Below are 11166 nucleotides of genomic sequence, written 5' to 3' on the forward strand. Positions count from 1 at the left end.
CCAGGAGAGGTGCGTTCGCGTACTGACTGTCTTGGTGGTGCCCCCTGTGAGGTTTTGGATCGACACGCGTACCTACCCCCCTCTTAGGACTGGGGGCGGCGGTGTGACAAGGGCACGGGACTTGTCCTGGTCGCGCCGGACCGGATCAGTTTATGTCCAGGGCGGGCCGGACGTCACAGGGGTTGATGTCATGAATGTGTGTGTCATATAGATGCCACTACGAGTTGCCCTTAACAGTGGTGTGCATTGTTCCATACTGTGTTGTACCTTTTTGCACAATGTTAGGTAGGTTGGTCCTTCTCCATTCATTCCACCCCTCCCTCCCTGCTAAACCGGGGATGGGAGGGGGCTGTCGGGGAGGCTGCTTCTGTCAACTCCTCTATGCATCCCTGTGTAGGTCCCGGTCCTCCAGGCCCAGGTCGGGCCTTGCCCTCGTTGACCTGTTGGCCTGGGTTAACCCTTTTTAAACCTGAAACACCTTGAACTGAATTGTATAGCCTGTGTATACGCGCAGTTATGTTTCCGGGGTTTCTTAATGGGTTAAGGGAGCAACCATTTTCTGTTAATAAACATAGGGGGGTGGTTGTCTCCCCGGTGTGTTGGTAGCAGAGTCGACTCTCTGGTTGAGCCCGGGTCTGACCCCGGCTGCCCGAGAGTATGCCCCCTCATGTTTCATGATGTCTGCCAATTGTGTCAAACTCTTTCTCTGAACCTCGACCCTGCGGGATTAATGAATTGGCAGGGTCAGGGTTCGTGGTGGAATCTGTTCGCTGGCGGAGTTGGTTAACTCCGACTCCGCGAGGTTCGTGACCCCATGGGATTGTGACATGGTGCACGGCATACCGAACACCCTTTCCGCCGGGATACTGTTCTTACAGTTAGCCCCTTAGGCGCCTGTCTAGTCCGCAGTGCTCCCGGCGCAGGTCGGGTTCTGCTCTTGTTAAGACCTGTCGGCCTGGATTGAGGGATCAACCTCATTGGAGGGTTGTCTCCCCGGTGCGCCAGCTGGCCCCACGACATTGTGGGGGGGAAGCCTCCTTGGAGCGCTTCGGAACAGCGTGCCAGGTGGAGAAGGGCCTTCACCTGTTGTAGGCCCTGTCCGATAGGCTGGTGATGTGGGGGGTGGTGTCACCAGTGACCGTCTAGTGGGGTGTCGATGCCGCGGCCTCATTGACCTCGCCAGGCCCCTTTTTCAGGGGGTCCTGGCCCCCGGGATGTGGCCTGGGGCTGGGGCCTCCTCTGCGCCCCGCTGCTACGTCCTTGCCACGGGGTCGGGTTTTTTTTACCCAGACCCGGCGATGTTGGGGGCTGTGGCGCGTTTTTTTTTTTTGCTTCACGTCCGTTCCCTGGTGGCGTGCGGGATGCACGTCCGAGTAGTCGCGGGCCCTTCTAAACTAAGGTGAGTCCTGCGGTCTGCTCGCCCTGTGCGTTGAGGTACTGTTCCCTCTTCGCACAGTCGGGTCTGGTCTCCCTCCCGTCCCTCACTAGGGGGGGCCCGGATCCTCCCCGGTATTCTAATGGTTGTATCTGTCAGGCTTTCTGCTCTACTCCGCTCTTGTGTTCCAATAGAGCAGAGCGCAAAGCCATAATGAAATATAAGGAAACGTATCCTATAACCCTAGTTATATGAATATGGCGAGCGCTCTGCTCTGACTCACTGAGGAACCCATGTGTCTTCCGTTTCGGCGGTGAAAGACTGGGGAAGGAGCTGGTAGTATGGCCATGGCCCCGCTTATGTGTGAGCGGATGTGGGCATGGCCAGGCAAGTGTGGGGGTGCGTGCATGTGGTTGAACGTTTTCATGATAGCATATGATTAAAGGGACAGTTCCAATAGAGCAGAGTGCTCGCCATATTCATATAACTAGGGTTATAGGATAACCTTCATTACACATGCACACATATGCATTTCATCAGAAAGATCAGAGGTAGAAGGCGGTTAGGTGGCCGAGCGGAGATTGCGTTCGTCACCAACCACGGAGCTGTGAGCTGGATTCGCCTGTTCGAATCCAGCTCACAGCTCCGGGGTTGTCACCAGCTTGGCTGGCCGTCTGCACCAATACAATTGGCTGTATTGGAGGGTGGGAGAAGCTGGCGGGGTGGGTCCGGGTCGTTGTAAACAGCGACTCCTACAGTTCGGTCGGGGCGCCTGCTAAGCGCGGATAGGACTTGAGGGGGATAGTGTGGTCCTCCCACACGCTACGCCCTCTCGATGAGAATCCGCGCTGCCAGGTGAAAAGAAGCGGTGATTGGCTGGACGTGTGTCGGAGGAAGCACGTGGTAGCCTCCACTCTCCCAGATGATCTGACTGTGGGGGGTAAGTGCGCAGCGACCAGGAAGGGACTGGGAATTGGCATACGACTAACATTGGGAAGGGAGAAAATCGGAGGAAAATGGAGAAAAAAAAAAAAAAAAAAAAAAAAAAGATCAGAGGTAGCCCGCAGTGCAGCGCCCCTGAAGCAGTTTGGGGGTTCACGCCGTGCTCAAGGGCACCGTAGATGTAGAACCAGCCACCCTTCAGTCACCAGCTCACAGCTGGAATACACACTCCTGTCGTCACCAGGAATCTAACCAGCAACCTTTCATTTACTGGTCGGCCTCTTCACCTCCTAACATCCTGCCTCTCCATATCAGGCTGACAGCAGCAAGGTTGAAATAGAGGATAAGGATTTGAGAGTTTCCCCACTCAGGTCCCAGAGCCATGTGTAACATAATCAAAGCAAAGTCACATTTGCATTTTTTTCACTTTATTATGCATTTGTGGCTCATAGAAGCTAATTAGATCTCTAATGGAGAATCATTTCCAAGTTTAGGATTCTGTATCTGTTGTAATAAATCAATCAATAAATGAAATACACATGGTATTGGTGTATCACTACTAATGTTATGTCCTTAAGGGCTGGGCAATATGTCAACATTTATGTTGCAATGGGATCATACCAAAATTGATGCCTAAATGAATGATAACAAATGAGGTCTTACTCAGGGACTAATTCTGGCACATTTACATTGATGTGGAAACTGAAGCTGTTGATTAATGTGCACTGTCCCTGTGTAAATAAATAAACTTAAAACTTAACTTACCTAACTTAACTTAACTTAACTTACTAAAATGTCTCACAAAATAAGAAATAGCACATCATTAGACATCATTTGAACATAACAATAGAGATCAGCACTGCTGATCTTAATTGTGTTTTTTTTTTATGTGTACCGGTGTGCAGTACTGATTATTGTGTTTATTAAACGTGTACCTGTGTGCAGTCCTGATTATTGATTATTGTGTTTTTTAAATGTTTACCTGTGTGCAGTACTGATTATTGTGTTTATTAAACGTGTACCTGTGTGCAGTCCTGATTATTGTGTTTATTAAACGTGTACCTGTGTGCAGTACTGATTATTGTGTTTATTAAACGTGTACCTGTGTGCAGTACTGATTACTGATTATTGTGTTTTTTTAAATGTGTACCTGTGTGCAGTACTGATTATTGTGTTTATTAAACGTGTACCTGTGTGCAGTACTGATTATTGTGTTTTTCTTATGTGTACCTGTGTGCAGTACTGATTATAGATTTTCTTTCTTTGATGTGTACCTTTGTGCAGTGCTGATTATTATATATTTTCTTTATGTGTACCTGTGTGCAGTGCTGATTATTGTGCTATTCATTGTTGTTTGTCAGATGTGTACCTGTGTGCAGTGCTGATTATTGTGATATTCTTTGTTGTTTGGCAGATGTGTACCTGTGTGCGGTGCTGATTATTGTGCTATTCATTGTTGTTTGTTAGATGTGTACCTGTGTGCGGTGCTTATTATTGTGATATTCATTGTTGTCTGTTAGATGTGTACCTGTGTGCGGTGCTGATCTGCTCCGTGGGCCTGCTGTGTATGTGCATGTTCACCGTGACCGTCACCTGCCAGTATGTCCAGAGGAAGCAGAGGTTAAAAGGTCGGTATCAACATTTAGGGAAACACTATACGATGACCTTGCTTTGACCCATGTCTAAAGGCTTGTCTCCTCAGATTCTCCTCGCCATCTCTCTCTCTCTCTCTCTCTCTCTCTCTCTCTCTCTCTCTCTCTCTCTCTCTCTCTCTCTCTCTCTCTCTCTCTCTCTCTCTCCCCGACTCCATCCATCTCCTCTAACCAAAACACTATTGTGTTTCATAACAGGAGATAATTAAAACGCTGCTCTCTGACGAGGTGCTACATCTGTAGTGACATGTTTGTTTTGAGAACGAAAGAACCCTTTAAGAGAGGAAGTTTACATTTCTGTGGACTAGGTTAACATTTTGTCTACATACCACCTCTCATATTTCTGACTCTTCTCTCTCTCTCTCTCTCTCTCTCTCTCTCTCTCTCTCTCTCTCTCTCTCTCTCTCTCTCTCTCTCTCTCTCTCTCTCTCTCTCTCTCTCTCTATCTCTCTCTCTCTCTCTCTCTCTCTCTCTCTCTCTCTCTCTCTCTCTCTCTCTCTCTCTCTCTCTCTCTCTCTCTCTCTCTCTCTCTCTCTCTCTCTCTCTCTCTCTCTCTCTCTCTCTCTCTCTCTCTCTCTCTAGACAGTTACCACTTGGTTAAAAGCCCTCATAACAGGTAAGCATTTATCAAAAACCACTATAGACTAACCTGTATCAAACCCAAACATCTAAATATTTGGTATATAAAAAGTATTGTTTGCCATCTGATTTACTGTATCACCATTAACTTGCCCCAATATGCAGTTTTAGAGTTTAGTTGTAGAGTAGTCTGCATCACAGGACTGATACTGTGGCTATAAGTGTGCCATTGGCCGACAATTTCCGTCAGAATTCTCCTCCCCTTACGCTATCTGTGACACTATTTTGCATGGGCAGCATCATTGCATCCTGGGCTCAGCGCCGCCCCAGGATGAGTGTGATTGGTTTAAAGAAATACAAACAAGCCCGAGCATTTAGTCTCCTATAGTGGGATGACAATAGGGAGGTGTAGTGGTTACGTCATTGTTGTTTCTGGCCAGTCCACCTCGCTTGAAATTGCAATGTATTTCCAATGGACACATTTCTAAATCTTCTTGTTTTAAAACAAATAAAGCATGAACATTGGCATGGTGTACCTTTCTGTGTGTATTCATCCACAATCTATAGTTCAACATGAAACAATTCGCTATTAATCGTAAAATAATTATGTATAATTTTATATTAAAAAAAAAAATGTAATCCTCTCTTTCTCCGATTTTCTCTGTTTTCTCCCCGTCCCAATGCCAATTCCCCCCTCCCCTACCTGGTTGTTGTGCGCATGTTCTCCTACTGGTCGGTACAAGGGAACTCTGAAGTCATCCGCATGCTTCCTCCGACACACGCGGCGACAGCCAGTGACTCTTTTTTCACCTGGCAGCGAGGACTCTCATTGGTGAAGTGTAACGCGTGGGAGGACACGCTGCCTTCATCAATTCCTGTCTCCGCAGAGCAAGCGCCCAGACATGACCTGTAGGCGTCGCTGTCCACATCGCCAGTTTCCCACCCATGACTTGCCCTCCCCCTAACTCAGCCAAACGAGTTAGTATGACGATCAGCCCAAGCAATGCTGACTCTGGGAGTCGAGACCGCAGCCTCTTGCATTGGTGATGAGCGCAATCTCCGCTACGCCACCTGACCGCTGTATAATTGTATTTAAACCAAAAATGCTTAATGTTAGTGATAGAAGGGAACTCATTTTGTGCACAAATGGAAAGCTTGCCAATGTTCATGAGCCATAATTATTACAATAGCCAATAATACATTTTATACGGGTGGACCGCGTGGGAAACTAAAGTGACGTCAGACTACACTTCCCCAGGCACGGAAATCCCACAGGGGATCCTGAGAAAAATATGATATGTCCCCCCCAATATATCACTGTAAACATGACTGTGTAATTTGATAATACGCAATGAAAGAACTTGTGCTGATTATAGACACTTAATAGCGAGTTTTTAAGTTTCCAAAGATTGCGACCCCCCCCCGCATTTCCCTTACAATGGTTTGATCAACTGCCTCTCACTCCCAGCAGTCAGTGGCGCATGCAGTGGGAATATCACTGTGACACCGAGTCTGTCATTGGTGGCAGACCTTGCCAGTAAGTTGTTCAAACAAAGGATAATGTCTTTACTTCTACCACTCAATACAATAAAACACATTTATAATCATCACCTTCTCTTAATTTTCTCTGCATTGAATTACAGGTCACTATTATGTTAGCTAGCAGTTAGCTGACGTTGCTAGCAGTAGCTGCTAGTAACATCAACCAGTGTGTGTGTGTGTGTGTGTGTGTGTGTGTGTGTGTGTGTGTGTGTGTGTGTGTGTGTGTGTGTGTGTGTGTGTGTGTGTGTGTGTGTGTGTGTGTGTGTGTGTGTGTGTGTGTGTGTGTGTGTGTCTCAGGTAAATTTGTTGAGTTTTTGTTTGGCAACATTATGAAATGTTCTCTATTTTTTAGACTTGTAAAATATGGACATTTTTATTTAACCTTTATTTACCCAGGCAAGCCATTAAGAATACATTCTTAACATTTAATTGAACATAATTGGACAATGCCATGGATTGTTGCCACTCTCAAACTTAAACTGGTGACTGAACCACGATTTGTTTAAACAGTCAACATAACATATCAAAGTGCTTGACTTAAACTTAAAAGTCTCTTCTAACATATAAAATAACTCTGTTCTTCAATATACATTTAACATATTACACCGTAGGCTATGTGTTACAGCACTACTTTTGGTGTGTCCCCCCAGAAATTGCTCTTGAGAAAATGTAATGTAATTGTCCCCCCCAAAGTTGATATCAGATTTTCGCCCGTGCACCTCCCTATACTGTAGGTTCAGCCAGACCTCCCCCACAGCGGAGAGAGAGGTCTGTGACTGGTCACCAGACTAGTTGTTGAGTTGATGTATATGAGTTGAGTGTATTTTAGTATAGTTAGGTTGGACTGAATTTAATTGAATTTGCACAAAATGAGTTCCCTTCTATCACTAACATTATTGTTTAAGCATTTTTGGTTGAAATACAATTCAACGTAATTATTTTACGATTAATTGCGAATATTTTCATGTTGAGCTATAGATTGTGGATGACTACTCACCGAAAGGTAGGCCTACACCATGCAAATGTTCATGCTTTATTTGTTTTAGTTAGAAATGGGCATTGGGGAAATACATTGTAATTTCAAACGAGGTGGACCGACCGGAAACAGCAACCACTACACCTTCCTATACATCACATTAGGGCTGTCCCCGACTAAGGATTTGGATAGTCAACTATGATTGGCCGAAATTAGCCGATAGTCGACTATTAGTCGAAATACATTTTTTTATTAAATTTTTTTTTATCATTCCATTTTGGCTGTGGGGGTGCTTAATGTCTGAAGGAGTCGACGGGAGGCTTCTTGTCCTCTGCAAAAGCATACAATTGGTCCACTGATGGATACATCTTGATATTTGTCTAGTCTAGTGTGTTCATTAGATGGGTGAAATCCTCTTTCAGTGCCTCTGTGCCTGTTTTCTTAGGCAGTTAGCCTCTGGTATGTGTGCCATTAGCGTTAGCCATGCTTCTAGCTATTTTCTTTTGGAAAGAATGATAAATTTTTTATTTTTTAATTAAATGTTTTACATTTATAATATTCTTTTTAATTTAATTTTTTTTTGCATTCGACTAAGAGGTTGGTAGTCACCTACGGCTCCTTTCGATCGATTAGTTGACTATTCGACTAATAGGGGTCAGCCCTACATCACATCACACCAAAAGGATGCAGAGACAACACTCCAACATACCATATAATTAGGTGTGTCATAGAGTTCTCACATGGTATGAACTCATCAGTGGTGCTCATCATGTCTCTATAAACGTTGTTCCTCCTCTCCAGCTCCGGGGAGACGGTGACCAGTGTGATCAGTGTGTCTCCTGCTCTGCCCAAGAAGGAGAGGAGTACAGGAAGAAGAGGAGTAAAGAGTATCAAGAGGAGATCCCACCAGAGATCCCTGCCAAAGGTAAAGAGATCCCACCAGAGATCCCTGCCAAAGGTCAACGTTCTCTCAGGCACAACCACAGTGCACAGTGTTGTTGGGGAAACTACTCTGGAACTGTACCAGAGTACCAAAAACACACACACACACACGCACGCACGCACGCACGCACGCACACACGCACACACACACACACACACACACCACACACCACACACACACACACACACACACACACACACACACACACACACACACACACACACACACACACACACACACACACACACACACACACACACACACACACACACACACACACACATACACACACACACACACACACACACACACACACACACGCACCACACACACACACTACACACACACAGCACACACACACACACACACACACACACACACACACACACACACACACACACACACACACACACACACACACACACACACACACACACACACACACACACACACACACACACACAGATATACACACACACACACATGCTTGCACATACATACATTATACTGAGCCTATAATGAGCTATGGCTGTTTCTCTCCATGGTCTAACTGTTATTAGTGTGGAGAATGTGGTTCTATTGACCTTGTGAAAGAAGGCATCAGACTTTTCCATCCAATGCATTAAATGTTTGAAACTTCAACGGTGGAGTTATAGTACAATATGTACAGAACAATAATAGATTTGGCTCTTTTTATGAGAAGTATCTAGCAAGGTGACTGTCAGTATTCACCTTTTGTATAAATGTGTTATAATAATAAAACTGGTAAATGACAGGAAACATTTTTGAAACACGTTTCATGTCTCCATAGAAACGAAAAGCACAAGAGCACTATTTATGAGATAAAAGCGGTGCCAAGTTCTACATAATATATAGAGTTTGGATGCAAACTTGTAGAAGGAATCATTCTGTGACAGCAAAGCATTCATAAACACAACAAGAATGGCGCGGAGATGCCTGTACACCCAAACGTGAGCGGGGCAAAGCCTAAGTGCTGCTTTCTGGGTCGTGCCAGCTATATTGATTCCAATAGACAATGGTGGAAATTTATTAAAATAAAATACTTGTCGTTGACCGATCTGACAAATATTTGGGACTCTCTTACTCTCTTGTAAATCTATGTGCAAAGTTCCATCCAAATCGGATCAGAACTGTAGGAGTTATGGCAGATGTGGTCACACAGACAGACAGACACACACAGACAGACATACAGACACACAGACAGACATACAGACAGAGAGACACACAGACAGACATACAGGCAGACAGACAGACAGACAGACAGACAGACAGACAGACAGACAGACAGACAGACAGACAGACAGACAGACAGACAGACAGACAGACAGACAGACAGACAGACAGACAGACAGACAGACAGACAGACAGACAGACAGACAGACAGACAGACAGACAGACAGATACACACACGGACATGAGGGATTGCAATACCCCCTCCCAAGCCAGCGCTTTGCGTGCGGATATAGTGCAATAGTGACCGAATTAAACCAGGACAGCTTAGTCATACACACTCTGAATAATCTATTCTTAATTTGGATCAGATTTATAGACGCTTTTGGCGACAGCATCACATAAACACGAGCGACGGTGGATTTGGAACAGCTGACACATGTACACCTTGCCCGAGCGACGATCCAGTACCTCTAAACATTAACAGTGCAATGAGCCTTTAGGTATAAATAAAGGGTCTCTTCAGATTACTTCATGATGCTGTTTGGACATCGGCGTGGAGATGAATTACTGCTTCTTGGCAGAGCTTGGTTTCCAAGTGGCTAACACGGTTCCAACCTATTCCAATCCCTATGACATATAACGTAGCTAGTTCAAGTCTTGTGTGAAGGCCTCTTCCCTATCGTCCCTGTAAACATTGTGTAGGAGGGGGTGGAAGGGTCTGACGCGTTGTGGTTTTGGTGCAGCTAAGGCCTGGATCTTCTTGTGCATACAATACGTTTGGCCCCATTCACTCTCTGAAGCTTTTGTTTTGTCTCCTTGCAGCGCCCATCGCAGACAAACTGAGGAAACCCAAACTTTTAAAGCCACAGCCGAGGAAAGTGATTTGGTGAGTCTTGTCCATGTGCCTAATACCACAGCCTTGCCGGTGAACAGGAAAAATAGCATTTGTCACATGTATTCTGATACCATTTCATACTGGTAACTCCATGCATACTGTAATACCATGAGATTAGACAGCATGGAACATGTTATGTTGGACCCAATGACACCCATTCATGGAACTTTAGAGATGGTCATTTTGCAGTTTAATATTTCACCTGGTTCCAGAACCATCTGAATACCACATCTGGGTTTTCTAATGTATATATATATATGAGTTTGATTTGAAGATGGAAAATAATGGGTATTTCCCAAGCCACTGTAAATCTGAATATACTATAGATAGATAGATCTGTTATACTCCTGTGTTTACAACGTAAACAGACCTTTTAAAGTTAATCAACCAGAGACTGAAAACATGTCTCCACCCCTTTTTGTTTGTTCGTTTTAGTGGTGGGGCTACTTTGTAGAGCGTGACTGTGAACTGACTGTCATCTCTCTCTCTCTCTCTCTCTCTCTCTCTCTCTCTCTCTCTCTCTCTCTCTCTCTCTCTCTCTCTCTCTCTCTCTCTCTCTCTCTCTCTCTCTCTCTCTCTCTCTCTCTCTCTCTCTCTCTCTCTCTCTCTTCCCCCAACCTTTCCACCCATGCCTCTCTTTCCTCCTCTCCTCATCATCTCAACCCTTTCCTCCACTCCTCAACCCTCTCCTCTTCTCAACTCTCTCCCTCTTCTCAACCCTCTCCTCAACCTTCTCCTCTCTCCTCAAACCTCTCCCTCTCTCCTCAACCCTCTTCCCCTATCCTCTTCCCCTCTCCTCTTCTCCTCACCCCTCTCCCCCTCTCCTCAACCCTCTTCCCCTCTCCTCCTCTCCTCACCCCTCTCCCCCTCTCCTCAACCCCTGCTCTCCTCACCCCTCACCCCTCTCCTCAACCCTCTTCCCCTCTCCTCTCCCCCTCTCCTCCTCTTCTCACCCCTCTCCCCCTCTCCTCAACCCTCTCCCTCTCTCCTCTTCCCCTCTCCTCCTCTCCTCACCCCTCTCCCCCTCTCCTCAACCCTCTTCCCCTCTCCAGCCAAAGATAGCAGAGG

The 11166-nt window shown here is 45.7% G+C and overlaps 1 protein-coding gene across 1 annotated transcript in view; it reads left to right on the plus strand.

The window, feature by feature from the left end:
- The window catches only part of LOC311235127 (V-set and transmembrane domain-containing protein 4-like), a gene marked incomplete at its 5' end in the record, with an annotated part of 38398 nt that overhangs the window by 26847 nt on the left and 385 nt on the right, over nucleotides 1-11166 (plus strand). Inside the window, 5 exon segments of the mRNA XM_084322481.1 lie at nucleotides 3838-3945; nucleotides 4552-4585; nucleotides 7868-7923; nucleotides 7926-7991; nucleotides 10026-10089. Of these exon segments, the coding sequence (XP_084178607.1) occupies nucleotides 3838-3945; nucleotides 4552-4585; nucleotides 7868-7923; nucleotides 7926-7991; nucleotides 10026-10089 (328 nt within the window).

Source organism: Notolepis coatsorum (assembly GCF_963971535.1).
Source record: "Notolepis coatsorum genome assembly, chromosome: 10".
In the NCBI taxonomy this organism is placed as follows: Eukaryota; Metazoa; Chordata; class Actinopteri; order Aulopiformes; family Paralepididae; genus Notolepis; species Notolepis coatsorum.